General features: G+C 42.7%; 1 protein-coding gene across 6 annotated transcripts in view; it reads left to right on the top strand.

Moving 5' to 3' along the window:
* St3gal3 (ST3 beta-galactoside alpha-2,3-sialyltransferase 3) overlaps positions 1-26423 on the top strand; it is a 250952-nt gene that overhangs the window by 147968 nt on the left and 76561 nt on the right. For 5 of the 6 annotated variants that reach the window (XM_045150483.1, XM_045150486.1, XM_045150485.1 and 2 more), the window contains one exon: positions 22178-22270. In XM_045150483.1, coding sequence (XP_045006418.1) covers positions 22178-22270 — 93 coding nt within the window. Of the gene's footprint in view, positions 1-16961; positions 17002-22177; positions 22271-26423 lie in introns of those variants that run through there. The other variant, XM_045150487.1, reaches the window with a different exon arrangement.

Below are 26423 nucleotides of genomic sequence, written 5' to 3'. Positions count from 1 at the left end.
CCACTGCCACACTAGGTACTTTATAAGTTACCTCTTCTTCACAGTTATACGTAGATAATCTCATCTGTCCTGTGGCTTTACATGTCATCTACATGCTGGTGACTCCCAAATGTATATCAAGCTGCCATCTTTCCCTACACTCCAGACTCATTCATCCAGTTGCCTCCTTCCCTTGGATGTGTCTTAGGCTTCTCATAGTTAACCAAACTCCAGATTCATACCCCACCTGGCTCTATCCTCCCAACTGCTTGGGTCAAAACCTTAGCATGTGATCATCAGCACATACTGCCGGCTTTGCCTTGAACCCAGCTTCTCCAGAGCCAGCCTTTCATTGCCTGTCTTCAAAGCCACCATCTCCTGCATCGTGACTGCCATTCCCACTGCTGTCTGCTTACCTGCTTGCTTCCTGTGGCCCACCATGTTAGTCATCTCCCTATTGCTGAGACAAAATAAACTTAGGAGGAAAGGTTTATTTATTTATTTTTATTTTTCGAGGTAGGGTTTCACTCTAGCTCAAGCTGACCTGGAATTCACTCTGTAGTCTCAGGGTGGCCTCAAACTCACGGCAGTTTATGTCTTTTTAAAAATATTTATTTGTGTGTGTGTGTGTGTACGCATGCACACATGTGCATGTGTACTTGTGTGCATACACACAACCAAGGGTCTTTTGTGGTGCAAATGAATGCCCACCTGGTTTTATGTGGGTAGCTAAGGAATCGAATCCAGGCCAACAGATTTTGCAAGCAAGTACCTTTAATTGATACGTCATCTTCCTAGCCCCGGAAAGGTGTATTTCTGCTTATGGTTTCAGTGGTTTCAAGCCATGGTTGTTTGGCCATGCCACTTTGGGTTTGTGGCAAGGCAGAACAGCATGACAGGGAGCACATGTCAAAACAATGCTGCAAACTTCTTGGCAGCTGATAGCAAAGAAAGAGGAAGGAGTTGGGGCACCAGTGTCCCTTTTGAGGGCATGCTTCAATGGCTCTACCTTCCTTCCACTGGGCCTGACCTAGGTTGTATCACCTTCCAGTAGTGCCATTAGGCTATTAGGGGACATTTAAAATTCAGACTTAAAAGTGGGGGCTGAGGAAATTTCTGCTTCAATACCTTGGTATTTGTTTCATCCTTTGTCTAGGACATTCTTTCCAGATAACTATAGAGATTGCTTACTTCCTTATCCATTTAAAATTGTCATTCCTTGGGGCTAGAGAGATTTCTCAATGGTTAAAGACACCTGCTTGCAAAGCCTAAAAGCCTGACAGCCCTGGTTCGATTCCCAAGCACCCACATAAAGCCAGATGCACAAGATGATGCATACATCTGGAATTCATTTGCAGTGGCTAGAGGCCCTGGTGTGCCCATCCTCACTCCCTTTCTGTCTGCCTCTTTATCTGTCTCTCAAATAAATAAGTATGTTTAAAATAGTGGCTGGAGATTTGGCTTAGCAGTTAAGACATTTGCCTGCAAAGCCAAAAGACCTATGTTTGATTCCCTAGGACCCATGTAAGCCAGATAGATGCACAAGGTGGACATGCATTGGGAATTGGCTTGCAGCAGCTGGAGGCCCTGTGTGTCTATTCTCCCCTCTCTTTATCTTATCTTTCTATGCTTTCAAATAAAATAATTTTTTAAAAAAATGTCTGTTAACAAATGAAAAATTTACTAAAAAGGGATGAATAATTTATTCATGTTCACAGAATTACCTGTGATCAAGCCATTGTTTGAACTCTGCCCACTTCCTCCTACTTCCACTATGCAACAATGCTTTCCATTTTTTTGTAATTTATACTCTTAGTATAGAAATATACTATATAGAATATAGTATAGTATAGAAATACTCAGTTGGAGAAAAGCTGTACTGTAGGCTTTATAAGGGCAGGGACTGCTACTGTTACGCCCACAGATGCATTCACAGCACCTCATACGGTGTTTATAGTGCACAGTAAACATTCAGCAAGTGTTTGGTTAATTCAGTTAAAGACATAATGAGAGACTATGAGTAAGAAGGATCATATGCTAACCTTTAAGAAATCCAGGAAAAGAGCCTCCAATACTAGATTCTTAGGGAATGTAGAAAATCTGGTATACTAAGGGGTCTCAGCCTTTACCTAATCCTGAATTTCATCATCTCCTGGGCAGGGTTCTATTGCTTGAAGATCTGCTGTTACAGTCACATTGCTTCTAGAGAGCACAGCTTCTCTTTCAATCCTTTACAAACAACAAAGGGGTAAGAAACAGAATAATTTTCTCTCGGTTGGTTCTCCTAAGCAAAGCAAATGTAGAAATATGCCCAGGAAACGACCCAGTGAATAAAGTATGTGCGCCAGAACTCTGAATACCAGAGCTGGGACCCCCAGACCCAGCATGGGAATGGAAAGCTGCTGCAGACTTTTGTGATCCCAGTGTGCCTTACAGCGAGAAAGGAGTCAGAGAATTCCCCAGAAACTCAAGAACGTAGTGGTGAGATGAAGTGGAAGGTGAGAACCTACTGGAAAGCTGTCCCCTGATCTCTACACTTGCACTGTGGCGCGCATGCTCACGCACACACACACATGCACTCACACCCCAAATAAATAAGCAGTAAAAATAAAAATTAAGTCATGATTAGAAGAGGATAACAGAAACAACCCCTGAGGGTACAAGAAATAAGGAAGTGGGGCTGGAGAGATGGCTTAGCGGTTAAGCACTTGCCTGTGAAGCCTAAGGACCCCGGTTCGAGGCTCGGTTCCCCAGGTCCCACGTTAGCCAGATGCACAAGGGGGCGCATGCGTCTGGAGTTCATTTGCAGAGGCTGGAAGCCCTGGCACGCCCATTCTCTCTCCCTCTATCTGTCTTTCTCTCTGTGTCTATCGCTCTCAAATATATAAATAAATTATAAAAAAAAAAAGAAAGAAATAAGGAAGTGGCTTTGCTTGCATAATGTGCAATTCTTTTTTTTTTGTTTTGTTTTTCGAGGTAGGGTCTCACTCTGGTCCAGGCTGACCTGGACTTAACTCTGTTGTCTCAGGGTAGCCTTAAACTCACTACAATCCTCCTACCTCTGCCTCCCGAGTGCTGGGATTAAAGGCATGCGCCACCACGCCCGGCAAATGTGCAATTCTTGTTGTTGTTTTTTTAACTGTAACTGATGAAGTGGACAGAACTATACATCTTTATGGGATCCAATATGATGCCTCTGTATGTTTACACATTGTATATCAATCAAGTTACAGTTCTTAGTTTAGCCATCATCTCAAGAATTTTAATTTCATGACAAGAACATTCAAGATCCTTTCTTCTAGCTATTTCAATTATATGACATAGTATGGTTAACTATAATGGCCCTCTGTGTAATAGGACCCTCACACGTACTCCTATCTGGTTATGAGTTTGTACTCATTAATCAATCTCTTATCACATCCTCTCACCCTATCCTCCTTACCCCAACCTCTGGCAAACATTTTGCTCCCTACTTCTATGACTCAGCCTTTTTAGACTCCACATGAGTGAAGCCGTGCAGTGAAATGCAGAATTCTGTCCATACCATAGCTGGCCTGAGCAACCCACTTTTAGTTCATACCAGGAGAGCACAGCATTGCAAGATTTGACTGGGCTCCTTGCTCTATAACTGGTAGCCAATTTCACAGCCTACCATTAAAAAACATGTTCCTGTACATCTTGATAACTGTGTGACCAAGACTCAAGACAGAAATGCCCACTTTGCAGCTCAAGGGATTGCTTTCACTTGTGGGCTCCCTCCCTCCCTCCCTCCCTCCCTCTCTCTCTCTCTCTCTCTCTCTCTCTCTCTCTCTCTCTCTCTCTCTCTCTCTCCCTCCCTCCCTCTGCATAGTATTTCTTGACTGCATATTGGAGTCTACTGGACAGCATAAAAAATTATAGATGTCAGGGCTAGAGAGATAGCTTAGTGGTTAAGGGCTTGCTCATGAACCCTAAGGACCCCAGTTTGAGGCTTGATTCCCAAGACCCACGTAAGCCAGATGTATAAGGTGGTGCATACATCTGGGGTTTGTTTGCAGTGGCTAGAGGCCCTGGTGTGCCCATTCTCTCTCTTTCTCTCTCTGCCTCTTTCTCTCTATCTGTTGCTCTCAAATAAATAAATAAAAATCAAACAAAAATTTTTAAAAAATTGGGCTGGAGACATGACTTAGCAGTTAAGCACTTGCCTGTGAAGCCTAAGGACCCCTGTTAGAGGTTCGATTCTCCAGGACCCACGTTAGCCAGATGCACAAGGGAGCACACGCATCTGGAGTTCATTTGCAGTGGCTGGAGGCCCTGGCGCACACATTCTCTCTCTCCCTCTCCTCTTTCTCTCTCTGTCTGTCACTCTCAAATAAATAAATAAATATATATAAATAAATATAAACAAAAAATTATAGATGTCGAGATGGCTTAGTATTTAAAGCATTTGCCTACAAAACCAAAGAACTCAGTTTCGATTCCCTAGGACCCACATAATCCAGATGCACAAGGTGTCACATGCATCTGGAGTTTGTTTACAGTGGCTGGATACCCTGGTGTACCCCTTCTTTCTCTCTCTCGCTGTCACTCTGTCTCTGCCTTTCTCTCTGCCTCTCTCTCTCTCAAATAAATATAAATAAAACATTTAAAATAAAAAATAGATGTTAAGCCGGGCGTGGTGGCGCACGCCTTTAATCCCAGCACTCGGGAGGCAGAGCTAGGAGGATCGCCGAGAGTTCGAGGCCACCCTGAGACTACATAGTGAATTCCAGGTCAGCCTGAGCCAGAGTGAGACCCTAACTCGAAAAACCAAAAAAAAAAAAAAAATAGATGTTAATATTGGTCTTGGCAAAGACTTCCTGAATATAACCCCAATTGCTCAGGCAGTAAAACCACAGATTAACCACTGGGACCTCATGAAATTACAAAGATTTTGTACAGCAAAGGACAGTGAAAAAAAGCAAAGAGGCAACCTACAGAATGGGAATAAATCTTTGCCAGCTATACATCTGATAGAGGATTAATATCTAGGATATACAAAGAACTCAAAAGATTAAATAATAAGAAATCAAACAAGCCAATTTAAAAATGGGCTATGGAATTAAATAGAGAGTTCTCAAAAGAAGAAATACGGATGGCATATAAGCATCTAAAAAAATGTTCTACATCCCTAGCCATCAGGAAAATGCAGATTAAAACTACTTTGAGATTCCATCTCACTCCTGTCAGATTGGCTACCATCATGAAAACCAATGACCATAAATGCTGGCGAGGATGTAAAAAAAGAGGAACCCTTCTACACTGTTGGTGGGAATGCAGTCTGGTCCACCCATTGTGGAAATCAGTGTGGAGGTTCCTAAGACAGCTAAAAATAGATCTACCATATGACCCAGCTATAGCACTCCTAGGCATATATCCTAAGGACTCATCTCATTACCAAGTAGAGATACTTGCTCAACCATGTTTATTGCTGTTCAATTCACAATAGCTGGGAAACAGAATCAGCCTAGATGTCCCTCAAATGATGAATAGATAATGAAGATATGGCACATTTATACAATGGAGTTCTGCTCATCAGTAAAGAAAAATGAAGTTATGAAATTTTCAGGAAAATGGATGGATCTGGAAAGGATTATACTAAACGAGCTAATCCAGGCCCAGAAAGCTAAACGTCACATGTTCTCTCTCATATGTGGATCCTAGCTACAGATGACTGGACTTCTGTGTGAGTAGGAAGAAAACTCAGTAGCAAAGGCCAGTAAGCTAGAAAAGAGATATAAAGGGAAGAGAAAGGAAGGAAGGGGGGACTTAATAGGATGGTATTGTATATATGTAAGCAGAAGAATAGATTAATGGGGGTGAAAAAGCCCAAGTGAGGTCAGGGGAAGAAAATGAATAAAGGAAAGGTGGAGGGAGGGCTAATCAAAATCTAAGAGGATGTAAATAAATCATATGGAAACCTACTTTTTTGGAGAATGAACCACTCAGGAGCCATAGATTGTTGTTAGAAAATTTTCAATGCCAGGGATGGGATATCTTCCAGTGAGTTGTTGGCCAGGGAGGTCCCTGGTGCCCCCAAAACATTATAGGCCATTGCTGAGGCCCTTGGTTTCCTACCAGGAATAGATGGTAAAACTCTATTGCTGAAGACTTCATATACTTGGGCTGCAAGGCCACTGAAAAATCCTGTTGGAACTGAGCTGATAACCTCCTCCATGTAGACCAGCTGACAGAAAGCTGAAAGAAGCCATTCTGCATGCAGTTCAGTGGGAAGAGAGAGAAATCACCAGTGAAGATACTCAACAGTGGACACTGCAAGCCTTATAATTGGCCAGCCAGGCCAAATGAGCCAACGGGTGCAATAGTGGCATGTGTGTCATGGTGGAAACCGACTGCCCTCTATTTGGACTGGAGGCCCATTCCAAGGGAGAGTATACATCCCTGAGACTGAAAACTTAAGACAGGGGTAGTCATGAGCCCTAGGGGTGTAATGTCTGCTATTGTCTGGCTAAATGTATATACTGTGCTTATCAAACTGCCCAATAAGCACTTCTCTTAATGTTCATACCCTTATATTAATGCTACACTCACTTTTGGTAGAACCTTCTCTTTTCAGAGGGCAGTGACATTGGGATGACTCAGAAGGCATCATGGTGCTGGGAAGAAGTGACAGGAGTGCTCAGCACTGCAATATCTCTATCACACCTTCCAAGGCTCAGGGTCTGTTGAGGAAGAGGTAGGAGAAAGAATGTAAGAGCCAAAGGAAGGGTAGGACTCCTTACAGCATGCTCCCCCCAGACACAAAATGGCCTGGATATCCATGACCTCACAATTCCTGACACTACTTACACAAGACCATCATACTAGGAGAAAAAGATCATGACATCAAAATAAAAGAGAGATTGATTGAGAGGGGGAAGGGATATGATGGAGAATGGAGTTTCAAAGGAGAATGTGGGGGGAGGGAGGGCATTACAATAGGATATTTTTTATAATCATGGAAGTTGTTAATAAAAAATACTGTAAAGGAAAAAAAAAATGAATTCCAGAACAGCAGAAGGAGGAAGGACCTGCCCACACACTCACAGTGCTTCATCATGCCCAACTCCAGTGCACAGCAGCCACAGGGAACAGAAATGCCCCTGGGACACTCTTAATTATGGATGGAGACAGCCGGAGCATACTTTAACCCCCTGAATTTGACCCTCATTTGAGTTTCCACTTCTGTGGGCTCCCATCCATGTTAATAGATGCTTTCTTACTTGTCTCACGGATTTGCCTGTACTATATCTCTGAATTCTGTTTAATAAAGCCTATTATATATTCCTCTAAAAAAATAGATGTTGAGCTGGAGGAATGGATCAACAGCTAAAGGCACTTGCTTGCAAAGCCTAATGCTCTGAGGTTCAATTCCTGAGTACCTACATAAAGCCAGACACACAGAATGGCACATGTGTTCAGAGCTTGTTTGCAGGCCAGGAAGCATTGGTGCATCCAATTTCTCCCCCCAAATAAATCAATAAATACCCTTTTTTTTTTTTTTTTTTTTTTTTTTGGTTTTTCAAGGTAGGGCCTCACTCTAGCTCAGGCTGACCTGGAATTCACTCTGTATTCTCAGGGTGTCCTCGAACTCACAGCAATCCTCCTACCTCTGCCTCCCGAGTGCTGGGATTAAAGACTTGCACCACCACACCTGGATCAATAAATATCCTTTTTATTTTTTTTAATTTTTTTTTGCCTATTTTATTTATTTGAGAGTGACAGGCAGAGAGAGAGAAAGAGGCAGATAGAGAGAGAGAGAATGGGCGTGCCAGGGCCTTCAGCCACTGCAAACGAACTCCAGATGCGTGCGCCCCCTTGTGCATCTTAGCACCACATTAGCACCAAGCTAGCCCAGGCCCAGGCCAGGGAAAGACTCACCCACAGCTGGAAGTTCCCAAGTGATCAGAGAGCGAGAGAAGGATTGAGATTTTTAAACCTTCTCAGAAAAGTATACCGTAAGACTGAGAACAATTGAAAAGATTTCACTTCCTGAAAACTTTGGTACTTTCCCAGTTGATTGACATCAAGAATAAATGTATCTACACATAGCATATTTTTATATGCAATGATTCCTACCTGGCATCTGGCCACTTAGGGATTCTCATGTACATATCAGGGATTATAAGCTCAGAAACTGCTATGTTTAACAGTTCCCTGAGAGTTCTAATGTGCCAGGATCTGGGGCCTTCAAGTCTGCCGCTGTAGCCGTACCTGAGTATAGGTTAATTCATAGTCAAGATTTCATAGTGATTATTTTGAGATGGTTGGGCTTTTTTTTTATTCTAAATATTGTCTTTTTAATAACTTTACAATGAATAATCGTATTTGGATATTCCCTTTGTGTGGTGTTTTAAAAGCTTTCATGGGCTGGGGAAATGGCTTAGCACTTACAACACTTGTCTTGGAAGCCTAAGGACCCTGGTTTGATTTCCCAGGATCCACATAAACCAGATGCACAAGGGGTCACATGCATCTGGAGTTTGTTTGCAGTGGCTGGAGGCCCAGGCGTACCCATCATCTCTAACTACTTCTTCCTCTCGCTCTCTGTCATATAAATAAAAAAATACTCTTAAAAAAAAGCTTTCAGGCTGGAGAGATGGCTTACCTGTTAAGGTGCATGTCCGTGAAGCCTAAGGACCCTGCTTTGATTTTCCAGGTCCCACATAAGCCAGGTGCCACATGTTTACAGTGGCCAGAGGCCCTGGCATACGCATTCTCACTCTTTCTCTCTCTCTGTCTCTAATAAATAACTAAATAATTTTTTAAAAAAAAAGCTTTCAGAAGAAGCTATAGGTTTTTGGACATTCAAATATTCATTTTATCTTTGTTTATTGACTTACTTAGTTTTCTTTATGATCTTTTAAAGTGTCACCCAGTTGAAGAGTTTTCTAAATGATATATTTATTCCTTTATCTATAACTGAAATGTAAATTTGTATAAAGATACAATATTTATCTTTTCTGTGCTGTCAAAGCTCCAAGAGGTCTGTGGGTAAAACATTGTAAGTCTGGAGGGATGTAGAGGCCAAATCCTTCAGTCTTTTTAGAGATAGCATAGAGAAAGGTGGGCTTCAACTTAATGACAAAAGACACTTTCAGGGTTCGAAATAGATGAATAACATAATCAGTTTTGACACATAGGATGACTGCAGGTAGGTATGTGGATTGGAGAGGGTTAGAGTAGCAAAGGGAGAGTACCTGGGAGGTCAGCGTAGAACTAGGGAGTGGAAATAGTAGAAAAACAAAACCAGAAGCTGATTCTTTGAAAGTATCAATAAAATTGATAAGCCCATAGGCAAGCTGAAAGAGATAGATAGCAGATAGGCAAGATATAAATTGTTAGCATTAGAAATGACAGCTCATCACCACTAATCCATGAACAATGAAAGAATAATAATGGAGTACTGGGCTGGAGAGATGACTACTTAGCTGTTAAGGTGCTTGCTGGCAAAGCCAAAGGACTCAGGTTCATTTCCTCAGTACCCACATAAAGCCAGATGCACAAGGTGGCACATGCGACTGGAGTTTGTTTACAGTGGCTGGAGACCCTGCTGTGCCCATTCTCTTCCTCCCTCTCTCAAAAAAATAGATTAATATAATATTTGAAAAAATAATGGAGTATTGTGAATAACTGCATACTCACAGATTTGATAACATGTAAAATGGACTAATTATTTGAAAGGCACAAACTACTAAAATTCACACAGAAAAATATAATCTGAATGGAACTATATCTACTAAAGAAATTGAATGAGTAGTTAATGACTTTGCAAAACAAAAAACACCAGACTCAGTTGGTTGCTCTAGTTGAGTCTATCAAAATTAAGGAGAAACCAGTGACAGAAAATAGACTCAAAAGGAATACTTCCTAATTCATTCAGTGAGCCCAACCCAAACCAGATAAAGACATTACAACAAAGGAAAACTAAAAAGCAGTATCTTTCGTGGGTGTGTCATTAAAAAAATATTCAACAAAGAGCTGGAGAGATGGCTCAGCAGCTAAAATGCTTGCTTGCAAAGCCTAAGGACCAGCTCGATTCCCCAGTATCCATGTAAAGCCAGATGCACTTGATGACGCATGTGTCTAGAGTTTCTTTACAGTGGCTAGAGGCCCTGGGATGCCTGCCTATTCTCTCTCTTTCTCTTTCTCTCTCCCTCTCTCCCTCTCTCACTATCTTTCAAATAAATAAAGTAAATATATTTAAATTTTAAAAACTTCAACAGAATATTAGCAAATTGATTTCAGCATTGCATATATAAAGAATTACATACCCTAGCTAATTAATTATAAACCATAACCAACTGGGATTTAGTCCAGGTATTTAAGTCTAGCTCAACATTAGAAAGTTGCGCACTTGGTTCTATCAGCACTGAAACACTGACACTTCTCCCAATGGGCTGGGTTCTTTCTTCACTGGCTGTTGCATGTATTATGTCCTCTGCTGAACATGCCCTTATCTTGACAGCATCCCCAAGTCTCCAGGCAGCTGTTAATTGCTGCAGTTTCTCACACCCTGTGCATCACTCTGCGTGTGCTTATCCTTGAAGGTATCTTTCATTTACTTACCTTCTTGCCTCTTCTCGCAAGCTTCTTGAGGGCAGGAACCGGCATGAGCACATCAGTCCCTGGGTGTCACGGCCTCTGAAGCACTTCCTTCAGAGACCCTGGGGGGGGGGGAGTGAGCATACTCACCCACTGCAGCCCCCTGCAAGCCAGAATGTCCTTAAAGATCCTTCATTTTCTTTTCCAAGTTTTGCATTCTATTCAATAAAATGTGTGTTGTGATACCATCTTCCTTACAGCTTCTTGTGCATTTATTTCTTTAAGAAGATGCCTTATGTTTATTCTATGGCCTTGTGCACCCTGCGTTCTATTATATACCCCTAGACTGTTATCTGGAAATTATAATAACGACCAACCCCCTTATCCTGGGATGAAAGGTCAGACACAAATCTCTGATGTGATTTCCAGAACAGATCTGTTGGTTCGTTGCCCTTCTGTGGTGCTCATGTCGGCTCCGTGCCGGATGACGACATGTCCATGCATGCGCACATCGGCCTCGTTCCAGCAGCCCTCCCCTTCTCTGGCCTCAAGCCTCCTGCCTATCAGACAGAAGTTTGGAAGTGGCCAAGTGGGTTGAAAAGAGTTCAGATAAGAAAAATGAGAAACAAGTTTTTTCCCCCTCCTTAAATTAGTGGAATTATGATAATTGAGTTGAGCCTAGGAGTAGGAAAAGCAGAAGTCAAATGCTGCAACACGTGGAGCAGTCACTGGCATTTGTGTGACCTTCCCCAGAACACTGTTCTGCTGGATGGCCTGTTCTACAAACACGTTATTGTAGCTATTGTAAAAAAGTATTTTATTGTTTTATTTATTTGAGAGACAGAGAACAAAATAGGCAGAGAGAGAGAGAGAGAGAGAGAGAGAGAGAGAGAGAGAGAGAGAGAGAGTGAGTGTATTGGCACGCCAGAGCCTGTAGCCACTGCATACAGACTCCAGACGCATGGTTTACCTTATGCATCTGGCTTATGTAGGTCCTGGGGAATTGAACCAGAGTCCTTAGGCTTCACAGGCAAGTTCTGTTAATATGTTATAGCTGTTTTAAAAGGTAAAGAATTCAAGTGTGTCTAGTGACTAGGAAGTATAGTTAACTTAACTCCAGTCTTTTTTACCTTGAAGTCATTGCTCTTTCTACCAAAGAAAGTGAGGGCTTTGGTGAAAACAAGAGATGAGTTCTGGAATCAGTTTACTCTTGTCAATAATGAAAACACCATCAATGGTATCAAAATAACATGTTCAAATAGTTCTCTTCTTTCAATATATTTCACACAGACAGCATTTAAAATGTTAGAGAGTGTGTTTATCATGATGTTATTAATTTTTAAAACCCACTTGTGTATTAAGTAGATGTTTGGTTGTCAAGGGATGGATGATGATTTAGCATAAACCTGGTGCGAATTTCAATTTTACCATAAGCAGGGTAGACTAAGAAAAAATGAAAAGCAGCATACTTACCTTAGAGCAGGGCTGCTCCCGGGGCATGCAAAGCCACAGCCAAGTATTTCTGGTGCGGCATCTGCTTGTAGAAACTAGTTGATGGGCCTGTGTAGGGTGTAATGGTTTGTTAGTGACGATTGAGAACAGTGGGTAGAAGAGATACTTGTGTATCTGTTTATTGTCCCATCAACACACGGAGACCTTTCATTCTGTCCCAGCTCAGGAAGCACTCCCTCCTTTCTGGGTTTTGCTGTCAGGTGCATCCTTTCTGGAAGGTTTCCTGTCTTGCTGTAAGAAACAGTGGCAGGGTTACAGTTCTTCACAGCACATGGACTTTTGGAACTTCTTTTAAAGAAACAGTGTAGAGGGCTGAAAGGACGGTTCAGGGGTTAAGGCACTTACCTGCAAAGCCTAATGACCCATGTTCAACTTCCCCGTGCCCACGTAAATCCAGATGCACAAAGTGGTGCGTGTATCTGGAGTTCATTTGCAGTGGCCAGAGGTCCTGGCATGCCTGTTTTCTCTCTCTCTTCCTCTCTCTTTCTGCTTACAAATAAATAAATAAAATATTAATTTTTTTTTTTTAAAAAAGGAAACAGAGTAGATCTTCTCTTAGTTTCTAAGAATGTCACAGCTGGTGACATGTTGCTCAGAATACGGTGTTATCCTTCCTGACCCCCTTGAGTACTGGTTTCCAGTGACAGGTTGTGACTACTTTGTTGATGGTGACCATAAAAGCAGCTTTTACTCGCGGCCTGCAGAGAAATGTGAATGAAAATGATTTCTCTGGTTGCATTAAATTTATCATTTGCAGTTTTAACAGTGTGAATATAGGACAGCAGCACATCTTCCAAACATGTGGACTGCTCCCACTCACAGGCCCTATCGCAAGCAGCAGTGCCTGGAGGATTGCATGCAGCTAAATAAGATCACAGATCCGCTGTTGGGCACTTGGCTTCTGCTCAGTATGTTAACTCCCTTGCTCTTTTCACTACGACCCAGAAAAGGGTGTGTTTATATTTTGAAGGAAGTGAGGTGTGGAGACAAAATTGAGTAGGAGTAGTCACAGCAGGCCCCTCCAGAGCTGCTGTGAGAACTGTGAACACAGTGCAGGCTAATGCACCGTAAGGGCTTCCAGAGAGTGTTCTCCCAGCCAGGACGAAGACAGCAGCTAGGCCCAAGGTTGGGGAAATTGCTGTAATGATTCAGTTCCAGAATCCCTGATCAAACAAGAATAGGGCCTATTGTGAGGGAAGGTGTCTTGGTGCCCAGGAGCAGGAACAGAAAGGCAGGGCCTCCAGAGTTGAGAAATTTCACAGATTCCAGGTGGCACAGGCCAAGCAGGCCCTCTTCCCTTAGACTGCGGGAAGACGTGAGTAGTGTTTCAGAGTCCATCATGATGGCTACACAAAAGCTAGACCAAACTGCAGAGAAACCCAAGTCTTCACTGGACTGGAGGCTTCAGAGAGCAAAGGGTCAGTGATGTCCAGCATGGAGTGAATTGGCACATGCCACCTGTGGCTGGAGGAAGACAATGATGACAACACAAGGACAGTCAGTAGGCACAAGGCCCTGGGTTCAAACTGCACTGCTTCAAGAGACATATATATTATTCTTGAGAGAAAGCCACTTTGAAGCTTCAGAGGAGCTATGATAGCATGAAATTCTTTTCTTACATGAAGGCTATCTAGGGCTGGAGAGATGACAGGCATTTGCCTGCAAAGCCAAAGGTTCAGTTCTCCAGGACCCGTGTAAGTCAGATGCAAAAAGGGGCGCATGCATCTGGAGTTGGTTTGCAGTGGCTGGAGGCCCTGGCACTTCCATTCTCTCTCTCTCTCTCTCTCTCAAATATATATATGTATGTATGTATGTATGTATGTGTGTATGTGTGTGTTTGTGTGTATATATATACATACATACATACACACACACACACACACACACACATTTTTTTTAAAAAGCAATTCTTAAATATTCCTCAGTTAAAAAAAAAAATGTTTAGTAAGAATGTAAGATCACTAAAGCTAAGCAGAACCGCTTTTACCATTTCCCAGGTCATATGATTCTTCAAGAAATAACTCTAGTAATTAGAGAAGTGGCTCTTCATCAGGAAGGACATGGGACAGAAAAGAAGAAGCAATGTTGCAGTGAGCTTTGGGCTGAGGGTCTCCTGCGTGTCCCTGCGTGTCCTCCCACAGAGGGATGTTGGCCTGCTTTAACCGAGTTGCTATGTTACCTGCCAGGCGGTAGGCTAGGCGTTCCACACCCAGTCTTCTTTTCTCATAACAAGTGCTTTGAACTTAGTCACTAAATAAGCAGATGTAATGAAGGAGGGGTACAGTACAGGGCTGATCTTGTTCAGTCCTCAGATGATTCTAGAAATTAGACTATGAATTGTAAGAAGTCTATCACTAATCTGTAGAGTCCTCAAAAATAACTTCTCAAAAATCCCTTTTTCTTTTTTGAGACAAGCCCAACAGACTGTCTTGTTGTTGTTGTAGCAGTTTATAATATTTAAAGACTTGTCATAGTAATATCTGTTACATACAGATTAGTCCTTCACATCAGTGAAATCAGAGATTTGTTTTTAGTTACGTAGAATTGGAAATGAACACATTTGTCCACCAATGTGTTATCTGTCAATGTCAATAACCTTTTTTGTCTACTCACAAATTTTAGAATATCTGTTTATTGTATATGTGCCACTTACTAAAGAAAATACCAAAAAAATAGAAATGTTGAAGAATAATAGTGGCCCGTGCCTATAATTCTGGCTGTTGGGAGGTAGAGGTAAGAAGAGCAAGAGTTCAAGGCCAGTCCCACCTACATACTGAGTTGGAGGCCTTGTCTCAAAAGAAGAAGCAAAAGAATATAGAACCGGGCATGGTGGCACGCGCCTTTAATCTCAGCACTTGGGAGGCAGAGGTAGGAGGATTGCTGTGAGTTTGAGGCCACCCTGAGACTACATAGTGATTTCAGGTCAGCCAGGCTAGAGCAAAACCCTACCTCAAAAAATTGAAAAATGAAAAAAAGAGGAAAAAAGCATATTGAAATAATATATAATAGGGCCAGAAGTTCCAACACTTTTTTTTTTTTTTGTAGTCAGTAATTCAATCTTGCTTATCTGGCTTGTTGACCACAGTTCTAGCAGACTGCTCTTGAACTGAAATGTAACAAATAGGCAGGATTATGATGTGATAATACAGCAGCAGTGTTATCCTTAAGAAAGAACCTCCATATTTCTTCATGTGTAAAAGGGAGAGGAAGGATGGGTATAGCATAAGGACAAAGTAATTTGTGCCAAGTGTTGGTCCCATTCTTACATTTAGTGAGTTTTCCAACAGTATTTATCATTGTAATTGTCTCACTTCTGCCTGGAACTGTGTGATTTTGAGAAGTCACTTAATTCTGAACTGTACTTTCTTCATCTACAAAATGAAAATTGGTAATAGAAAATTAATTGATTTGGGGCTGGAGAAATGGCTTAGTGGTTAAGCACTTGCCTATGAAGCTTAAGGACCCTGGTTCAAGGCTCGATTCCCCAAGACCCACATTAGCCAGATGCAAAAGGGGCTGCACGTGTCTGGAGTTCATTTGCAGTGGCTAGAAGCCCTGGCACACACATTCTTTCTCTCTCTCTCTCTGCCTCTTTCTCTCTCTGTTGCTCTCATATAAATAAAAATAAACAAAAAAACTTAAAAAAAGAAAATGAATTGATTTTTTCCTAGCTATACAAATCAGATTCATTTAGTAAAATATTACCTATAAAAGATTTAGCATCTTTCCTCTGAAACTTGGTTCATGGACTCAATATGTTGTTTCCTTGTAATATAGCTTTCTGTCTCTCTCTTTTTCCTGAGGAGAGAGAGAGAAAAAACACTCCAGATGAATGTGCCATTTTGTGCATCTGGCTTTACCTGGATATTGGGGAATCAGACCCCCAGGTAAGCAGGCTTTGCAAACAAGCACTTCTAACTGCTGAACCACCTCACCAGTCTGTCTATCTGTCTCCTTCTTTTTTATTTTTAATTTTTTATTGACAATGTCCATAATTGTAGACAATAACCCATGGTAATTCTTTCCCCCCATTTTCCACTTTGAAACTCTTCTTCGCATCCCCTCCTCCTCTCATTCAGTCTCTATTTTATTTTGATGTCATGGCCTTTTCTTCCTATTATGATGGTCAGATTTGCTAAGGGTTTATCAATCTTGTTTATCCTTTCATAGAACCAACTCTTTATTTCATTGGTTCCTTGGATTTTTTGTTTGTTTGTTTGTTTGTATTTCATTAATTTCTGCCCTAATCTTTATTATTTCTTCCCATCTACTGATTTTCAGTTTGCCTTGTTCTTCTTTTCCCAAGGCTTTAAGGTGAAGCATTAAGTTGTTTACTTGAGGCCTTTCGAATTTCTTAATATAGGCACTTTAAAGCTATAAATTTCCCTCTTAGGACTGCCTTCATTGTGTCCCAACAGTTTTGTTCTCATTATCATTTGATTCTATGAATTTGTTGATTTCTTTCTTGATTTCTTCATTGACATATTCATCATTTAGTAGTGTTTGTGTAGTTTCCATGATTTTGTGTATGCTGTATAACTTTTCTTGCTATTGATTTGTAGTTTGATCCCATTGTGGTCAGAAAGAGTGCAAGGAATTATTTCAATTTTCCTGTATTTGTTAAGATTTGTTTTGTGTCCTAATATGTAGTCTATTTTAGAGAATGTTCAGTGTGCTGCTGAAAAGAATGCATATTCTACAGCATTTGGATGAAATGTCCCCTAGGCTACTTTGGCATTGTCCCTATACTGCCACCTTAACCTGAAGTTCCCTCTCTTTCCACAGAGAGAGAGAGAGAAGTGGCGTGCCAGGGCCTCCAGCCACCGCAATCGAACTGCAGACACGTGTACCACCTCTCATGCATGTGCCACCTTGTGCATGCATCACCTTGTGCCTCTGACTTACATGGGATCTGGGCAGTCGAACATGGGTCCTTAGGCTTTGCAGGCAAGTGCCTTAACAACTAAGCCATCTCTCCAGCCCTCTCTCTTTTTTTTGCCAAGCTATCCCTAGGTCCCTCTCATGGTTCCTATTGGCTAACATTCCAAGTCAAAGTAACAGTTTTGTCCAACATTTTCTTCCTACTTATACACTCCGTGGCATGTGAGTTATGCTAAATTTACATAATCCATGATAGGGCACTTATCTTGTTTCTATTACCATTTGCTAATTGAACAAAACAGTGGGTTTCACTATGAAGTTTTCCTGTATACACATTCATCCCCCTGACTCCCCTCTGGTGTCTCCCTCTTCCTGGCTCCTTTCTTCTCCCCATATTAGTACATCTACTTATCCGTGTAACAAGTCTTCAGCCATAGCTAAGTTCTGGTCATTATTGTATCACTACTAGTGTCTGACACACCTGCAGGATCATTACTTAGCAGGTACTGAAAGACAACTAGATGCCAGGCCTTGCTAGGTGGGATGGGGGAACAGCAATTTTAAGAAGCAAATACTGCTATAATCCCAGTTCTTGGGTTGTTTTTTTCTTTTTCTTTTCTTTTTTTTTTTTTTAGGTTTATAATTCCAGTTCTTAGGTTACTTTTTTTCTTTTTTCTTTCTTTCTTTTTTTTTTTTTTTTTTTTCAGGTTTTTTAAGGTAGAGTCTCACTCTATCCCAGGCTGACCTGGAAATCTCTATGTAGTGTCAGGCTGGCCTTGAGCTCCCAGCAGTCTTTCCTACCTTGGCCTCCTGAGTGCTGGGATTAAAGGTGTGCCATCACACCCAGAAATCTCAGCTTTAAAGATGGGGAAATTAAGTATACGTAGTTCAGTAACCTTGCCCCAAACCACACAACTGGTAAGGGATCAGCTGGAATAAAAATCTAAGCAGAGGCCGGGCATGGTGGCACACGCCTTTAATCCCAGCACTCGGGAAGCCGACATAGGAGGATCACCATGAGTTCAAGGCCAGCCTGAGACTACGTAGTGAATTCCAGATCAGAGTGGATAGAGTGAAACCATGCCTCCAAAAACCAAAAGAAAAAAAAAATGCAAGCAGAGTCCATTATCTCTAAATTTTTGTTGAGTGAATGACTAAGAGGAAGGAATAGAAGGAGATAGGAGAGAAAGAGGGTTTGGGGACAAATTACCAAGCTAAGATAAAAGAGACTCAGGGCTGGAGAGATGGCATAGCAGTTAAGGTGCTTGCCTATGAAGGCTAAGGACCTATGTTCTACTCTCCAGGTCCCACATAAGTCAGATGCATAATGATGCAGGTGTGCAAGATCACACATGCATTCGCACGAGGGAGCACATGTGTCTAGAATTTGATTGCAGTGGCTGGAGGCCTTGGCATGCCAGTATATTCTCTCTCTCTCTCTGTCTCTCTCTGTCTCTCTCTGTCTCTCTCTCTCTCTCTCTCTCTCTGTGTGTGTGTGTGTGTGTGTGTGTGTGTGTGTGTTCTCACTCTTGTATTAAAGAAAAGGCAGTCTGTTGGGTTTGCCTCAAAAAAAAAGAGAGAGAGAGAGAGATTTAGAAAAGATGTTTACCTTAGCGTGGATTGGCTCTACATGGGAGAGGAGCATCACAGAAAGTCACTAAAGGATGTGGTGCTTAAACTGATCTGTGTCACTGGCCAGGGCAAGTCAGAGCTAAGACTAACCCTTACATAGTTACACTAGATCCTTCCCCACTCCCACCTTCTCAAGGAAAGTCATTCTACACCTGCCCTGTCTCTACTACACGAGGAGTTTCTCTCTTAGTCTTAACGAGCTTATAAACATGCTTACATATTTCTTACCCTCAAAAAAATACCATCTTTTCCCTCTCTTCCCTCAAGCTATTGCCCTGTTTCTATCTCCCTTTAAGCAAACTCCTGAAAAAAAAATAGCCTATGTTCTATGACTCTAGTTCCTCTCCTGCTTTCTCTTAAACCCAGTGGAAGCAGAGTTGTGCCCCCCCCCAACACATACCTAGTGAAATAGCTCCCACAGAAATCAGCAGTGACATCTGTATTACCAAGACAGTGGCTCATCCCAGGATGCACCTAACCAGCCTGTCCCCATGTTTGACATAGCTGACCCTGTGTCCTTCTTGAGGCACGTTCTCTTCTGGCCCCAAACTCATGACAATCCTCCTGTCTAAACTTCTGAAGTGTGGGGATTATTGACATGCTTGTCTCCTGATTATTTTTCTGTCTGAATCAGCTCTCTTTTAGCCGCATACGGTGCTGACCCTTCTCTTCCTGAATGTTGGAGTTTCCAGTGTATAGCAGCTCTCCCTTGTGATAGAATCCAGGCATGGGCCAGGTGCTCAGAGCCTGGATGTGAGGCCTGCCTGCCTCTGCTACCTCCTCTCTTGTAGTTGTTGTATGGGGCTTCAGAAGACACCCAGCCCTCCAGACATGCTTCTAACACATCTTGCCAAATCTGGGGAATCACCCAGTTCCCATTGCCCATGTGGAAGCTGAAAATTGAATTTTCCATCCTTGGGCAATTGAATTGCCCAACGTCACTAGCTCGTCACCCTCCTCTATGGAAGGCTTGGATTCCATCCCCAGTGTTCTTGCTATTTACTATCCATCACTTGGCCAGATTCCTCAAGCTTTGTCCCTCTGAGAAAAGTAGTGGCGGGGAAGTTGGGTTCTGTCTTTTGGGCTCCAGTCTGGTCCTCTGGATTTCTTCTGTAGAACATGTGGTTTACAGCCTTCACCCCAGGGACCTGGTCGTCACGTTCACAGCACAATGGATACTCTTACTGGGTGCGATGCTCTGGCTCCCACAATGAAAGGCCAGCTGCAGAGTAGAAGAACAAGGGCCGAATGATTTGACCGGACATCTGTGGGGGCCTCCTGGCATTTGGACTGATTGCCTAGAGAAACTTAACTGTTCTGGCCTGAGGGAGCTGGCGACCATTAATCTTGGTGGGTTTGACCGCCGACTGCCCCAGAGGTCTCAGGCTGCAGTATGACTCAGAATCCCCAACACTCCCCCTATTCTTCTCTTGCTGGGACAATCAGGGGGCCATTTCTAAGGCATTTTAATTTGGTAATAATTGACATGGCTTGCTGCACCCAGACTTGCTTTCTAAATGAGGGTTGGTTAGCATTCATCACCTCTGGTATTCAGCTACCCCGCACAGCCCTGGGGAAAGTGGTTTCCACATGCCCTGCTGGGCTTCTGCTTCCCTGGCCGGTGCTCTCCTCTCCGTAGTGGGTGACCTGAACTTGGGAGCCCTTCTTCCTCAAACACCTCCCAAGAGCTCAGCTTGAGGACAGGGCTGAGGAAAGGTGTGGCTACCGGGTTGTCTGCTGTGCATTTAGTTCTGCAGTGCACCATGGTAAGAAGGGCAGCCGCCAGCTGTCTGCCAGCTTCTTTGTAAACTTTCTGGAATTCAGAAAGACCACAGACACTCAGTACAATTCAGCCAGTAGAGGATTGGGGGGCTGGGGGTGGGTCAGGAGACATGGCATGAAGGCACTGAAAATGCCACAGCGCTGTGTACATACTTTCAAAGAGAGGGGTGAGGCCTTCTTGACCCTCTTCTCTACCCATATCCGGCCATGACGACCACTCCTATGCTGGCGCTGGGCTCTGCGCCAAGCCCTTGTGAGCAGCACACGGCTGGTAGCGCAGCGGTAGCTCCTGATGGGGTGCAAAGGCAGGGGCGTGGTGTTAGTCTGGCACTCAGCGAACTGAGCCCCATGTGTTTGTCCAGAATGTGAGGCATCAACTCAAAGGGCTGTTGAGAGCAAGAACTGAAAACAGTCTAGTGTGTTAGTTACTGTGCTTAGTCCAGAAGCTTCCAGCCAGTTCAGCAATTGCACTGACATCTACATTTTATTTCCAAACTGTAGTTGTTTATATAAGAAAATACTGTTTTTCTCTTGTTAATGCCTTTGACTTTTATTTGCCTACCAAATAAAGTCCTAGCTTATCGCTCCGCATTTGCATTCCAGGCTTTGAATCTCATTGGTAAAGAAGGCTTCAAAATGTAAATTTCTAAGAGTTGGAGGTGGGTCCTAATGAATTTGTCTATATTCAACGAACATTTACTTTTATAAGGCCCTGGAGTAGTCACCCAGGAGTGACTCAGACTTGACCCCCAACAAGTGGTAGCATCATCATTCCTGGCCATCTGGCACAGGCCTGCCCCCACCCCTAGTCCCTGTAGAGTGCCATGATGAGGGTTGACTTGCCATCAAGCCACACCCAGTAGAGCAGCTGGGTACCAGACAATTGGCAGTGGGCCCAAGGATGGGTGTGGAGGAGGTTGGGAATCACAACTGGCCTCTGGCTAGGCTCACTCAGGTGCCCCAGCAGGCAGGGCCTCAAGCCCTGAGGTCACTGGGCCCATTCACTGACGATGTCCTCATCTCTGGACAGCACAGGGCAGAGCTGAAAGGGTGGCAACTCCAGCCCCATATTGAACCACATAAAGACATTGAAACTTGACAGTATGGAACTTCACAGTTATGGTTACATAGCAAAGCCCAAGTGCAGGGAGACTGGCTGTCAGAGTCATTTTGGTTTTTTAGAAGTCATTGTATGCCCATCTCTGTGTAAGGTACTGGAATAGAGGGGTTGTTAAATCAGACCCTGGTTTCAAGAATTTACAGTATAGTGAGGCGTAATTCCCCCACTGTGTGGCAGTACACATGAGGTAGGTGTATGGCAGTGGGCAGGGGGACTGTAGGAGCAGAGTGGCACTCTGCTTGGTGTACAATCAGGGAAACACTCCCATGAAGTTCGCATCTGAGTTTAGTTGCTGAAGGGCCTGGCATTAGCCAGGAGGAGTGCAAGGAACGATTTCAAGCAGAGATCAGGATAGCACCCTTAGCTAATAGTCAGGGGTCCGTCATAGCCCAATGAAACACATATCTGTTCAGGTTACTGGGAATATGAGAATCTCTATTCAGGACTGGGAGTGGCTCCTACTAAATGGATCATAGAGGTGAAACCAAGGGTGTTGCTCCCTTTGCAAAAACCATTGAAGGGTCTTGTTTATTGACCTATGTGTCTCCAGGGGTTAGGAGTTTTCACCCCTAAACTTTAATGTGGAAAAAGCTCTGCAGTGCCTTTTGCAAGGAAGGATACTGTCTTCAAGATTTTAGCCCTGCAAAAATGGGAGATCACTGACTGCTCAGTGCCTGACATAACTGTGTTGTTCCTTCCCTCCCACAGGCCGGCTGAGTTAGCCACCAAGTACGCAAACTTTTCAGAGGGAACTTGCAAGCCCGGCTACGCTTCAGCCTTGATGACTGCCATCTTCCCCCGGTAAGTCTTTCTGTTCCCTCTGCTGCCCGGACACTGAGGCGTGGCCCCACAGTCAGAAGCCCTGGCCCTCAGTGCCGCACATTCTCCCCTCCTGTGTCCAGGGATCTTGAGATGCCTGGGAAGGACTTTCCTTTTGTAGGTCAGCCCAACCCTACTCTATGCTCTTGACACACTGTCCTCCATCTTGCCTGTTGGAGTTGCATCTGGCCATGCATCTTAGAGGATAGGAGAGAGGAGATAGAGCCTCATGATTGTCCCCTGGATGCTGGGTATCTTGGCATTTGTGGTCAAACGAAGCTTGGCCACTGTCTGACTTCTGGGAGGTGTATTCAGATAAGGCAGGGAATGAAGAATGCTTCCTGAAGCTGTGTGAATCTCAGCACTTTGTCTCTGTGTCCATTTTGCATTCAGGAGCTCCTGGTTTCCTGGTCAGAAAGCTGTACCTGGCCAGGTGCTCCTTTGGCCAAATATCTTTAAAGTGCCTCAGTGTGGATTGGGAGCTGAAGAGCTGAAGTTGACTTGGGTCAGTTGGAGTGCTAGAGAATGTTTGAGTAATTTTGAAAGTGCTCCCAACTCGAGGTGAAGGGAAAGCTTCTCAGGATCCCGTCCGCTTGGCTCTCTGCAAGGGCCCTGGGGCAGCTCTGCTCACTGAGGAAACACTTGCCCCTCCCCTCCCTTCGAAGGCTAAGGTTAAGGGCCTACAACCTCCCTACAGAGGAGATAACACATTAGCTGTTGGTGATCAGCTTGACCTTCAGCAGTTCTCCCATCTCTGTAGGTTGGGGGTGAATGGGGCTGACAGTCCCAACCTCTAATCACAAAGTCGCTCCATTTGAAGTCAGTCCTAACAAGCAGTTCTCTAGGATCCCACCTAGAGTCACTTCATTACAATGATAGATGCTCCTGTCGCTCAGAAAATTCCAAGAAATTTGGAATTAGTTCTGTCAGATGCTCCTTCCACTCGGGAAATAACAAGGGAGCTCTAGGTTAGAGCTGCTATCTTAGACCAAATAATAGAACAGAAAGGGGCTCCTAGTGCCCTTATCTTTAAGTTCTAAGGAAGTCCATTTCAGGAATCAGGTAAGGCCTAAATAAAATCGTATATACTCAGAAGAAAGATTTTCAAGGACAAAGAGATATCAAACTAAGGAAAGAGAAGCCGGGCGTAGTGGCGCACATCTTTAATCCCAGCACTCGGGAGGCAGAGGTACTAGGGTTGCGGTGAGTTCAAGGCCACCCTGAGACTACATAGTGAATTTCAGATCTACCTGGGCAGAGAGAAACCCTACCTCGAAAAACAAAACAATAACAAAAAAGTAAGGAAAGAATCTATTATCAATGTGGTACAACACATGTTTTTTTTAAATTATTTTTTCAGCTCCTACTTTTTTTTGTGAAAAGGTTTTTTATTAAGAATTAAAATTCGCCGGGCATGGTGGTGCATGCCTTTAATCCCAGCACTCGGGAGGCAGAGGTAGGAGGATTGCTGTGAGTTCGAGGCCACCCTGAGACTCCATAGTGAATTCCAGGTCAGCCTGGGCTAGAGTGAGACCCTACCTCAAAAAAACAAACAAGAAAAAAAAAAAAGAATTAAAATTCCTTTTGCAGAGGGTCAGCCACAGAGTCTCACTCTATAGTTTAGGCTAGGCTCTTGGAATCAGATAAGTGCTACCACACACAACCAAAAACTGTCTAATAAATCTAAGGGTGCTCACATTTTCCCTATTTTTAAATAGTTCGTGTCTTCCAAAGAAGTTGTGCATGTTATCTAAGTTATTGAATTTGTTGTCAAATATTTGTTAATAATACTCCCTTACTATTCTAAAGTCTGGGGTCACTATTGAGGTCCTCTCTATTATGCCTAATGGTGGTTTGAATATTTTCTTAATTTTTCTAAATCCATCTTATTAGACGTTTATCATTTAAAAACTATTTTATTTTTATTTATTTATTCAAGAGAGGAAGAGGCAGAAGGGGGGGATGGGCACACCAGAGCCTCCAGCCACTGCAAACAAACTCCAAATGCATGCACTAACTTGTGCATCTGGCTTATGTGGGTACTGGGGAATCAAACCTGAGTCCTTTGGCTTCATAGGCAAACACCTTAACTGCTAAACCACCTCTCCAGCCCCCACAATTCATCATTTTTACTAATCTTCACCAAGAACCGGTTTTTAGTTTATTGGTTCTTTGTTATTGGTATTTTCCTACATTGTTGATTTCTGATCTTTATTTAATTCCCTAACTGCCTCTTCTTTAGAGGTTAACATATTTTTTTCTTATTCTTTCTTCAAGAAGAAGACTAGGTGATTGATTTGATTCCTTTCTAATATGAGCATTTGGATACTGTAAATTTCCCTTCCTAGATATCATTCGCTATATTCTACAAATATTGGTGTTCTTTTTATTTTCTACCTTCACTTATCACTTCTGTTTGAGCATGAGTTCTTTTAAAGTAATTTTGTTTAATTTCCAATATTTGAGGGTGTCCCCAGATACCTTTGTTTTATAGATTTCTGGGGTGTGTGTGTGTGTGTAATCAGAATCTACTTGGTATGATCTTGATATTTTTCAATGACTGAGATCTGTGTTATGGGACAGTGTATGATCTTGCCTCATGAATGTTCTATATATGCTTGAGAAGAAAACATTTTTGCTCTTACTGGATCTGGATATTCTATAAGTGATAGTCAGATGGGATTGATTGATAGTGTTTGCAAAGTCTCCCATAGCTTTCCTGTTCTCTGTTCCCTTCTAGCTGACAGGAGCATTGAAGTCTTCACTTATCAGTTTTTTTCCTTCATATATTTTGAAGCTCTGTTATTCGGTGCATATTTATTTAGAGTTGTTGTATAGTATTTCTAATGAATTTCTTCATATCTTGAAATGTTTCTTTTCCCTGACAGTGATTCTTCTTATGAAATCTTCCTCATGTGACATTAACGTAATTATTCCAGCTTGCTTGAAGTTAGCTTCATCATGGCATATTTCCCCATCCTTCTATGTTTTTGTGGAAAGCAGTGCATTTATGTTTGCCCTTGAGTAACCTCAGGAATCATGCGGCAGCAGTTCACCCTTTGGCTTTTAATCTATCTGTGTCTTTATGTTTAGGGTGAGTTTTTTATAGACAGCACATAGTTGGGTCTTTTAATTCCAATATGATAATGTCTGTCTTTTATGGGAGTGCTTATAAAATATGTATATCATCTGCATATAAGAGTTATCAAGCCGGGCGTGGTGGCGCACGCCTTTAATCCCAGCACTCAGGAGGCAGAGGTAGGAGGATCGCTGAGAGTTCGAGGCCACCCTGAGACTACATAGTGAATCCCAGGTCAGCCTGAGCCAGAGTGAGACCCTACCTCGAAAAACCAAAAAAAAAAAAAAAAAAAAAAAGTTATCAATACAGTCAGGTTACAATCTATCATATTACTATTAGTTGCCCATTTGTTTCTTTGTCCTTTTCCTATTCATTTTGTATTAACTGAGTGTGTATTATTATTTCATTTACTTTCACTATTGGCTTAATAGCTATACCTCTTTGTTTTGTGTTTTCCATGGCTACCGAATTTGTAAGGTATGTTTTTAGTTTATAATTATTTTCCAATAACATTATACATAGAGTATGTTGCAGTCCAGTTCACATTGCTGTTAGAAATCACCCAACCAAGAGCAGCTTCTGGGAAAAAGACTTATTTTGGCTTACAGGCTCGAGGGGAAGCTCCACGATGGCAGGAGAAAACAATGGCATGAGCAGAGGGTGGACATCACCCTCTGGCCAACATAAGGTGGACAATAGCAACAGGAGAGTGTGCCAAACACTGGCATGGGGAAACTGACTATAACATCCGTAATCCCGCCCCCATCGATACCCTTCCTCCAGGAGGCGTTAATTCCCAAAGCTCCATCAGCTGGAAACCTAGCTTTTGAACACCTTAGTTTATGAGGGACGCCTGAAACAAACCACCACAGAGTATAACAACCTTATGATAGCATGCTTGAGAAGGAGTTCCATCCTTTGTGCTATTTTTTCATATTTTATATCTCGATGTCTAACCTATCTATCATCTATCTTATCTATCTGCCTCAATCAATTATAAAGCTATATTGCAGCTGGACATGGTGGTACATACCTTTAATATCAGCACTAGGGAGG

Source organism: Jaculus jaculus, chromosome 5 (assembly GCF_020740685.1).
Source record: "Jaculus jaculus isolate mJacJac1 chromosome 5, mJacJac1.mat.Y.cur, whole genome shotgun sequence".
Taxonomy (NCBI): Eukaryota; Metazoa; Chordata; class Mammalia; order Rodentia; family Dipodidae; genus Jaculus; species Jaculus jaculus.
The sequence above is the reverse complement of the archived record's forward strand: the minus strand, read 5'-3'. Positions and strand labels throughout refer to the sequence as shown.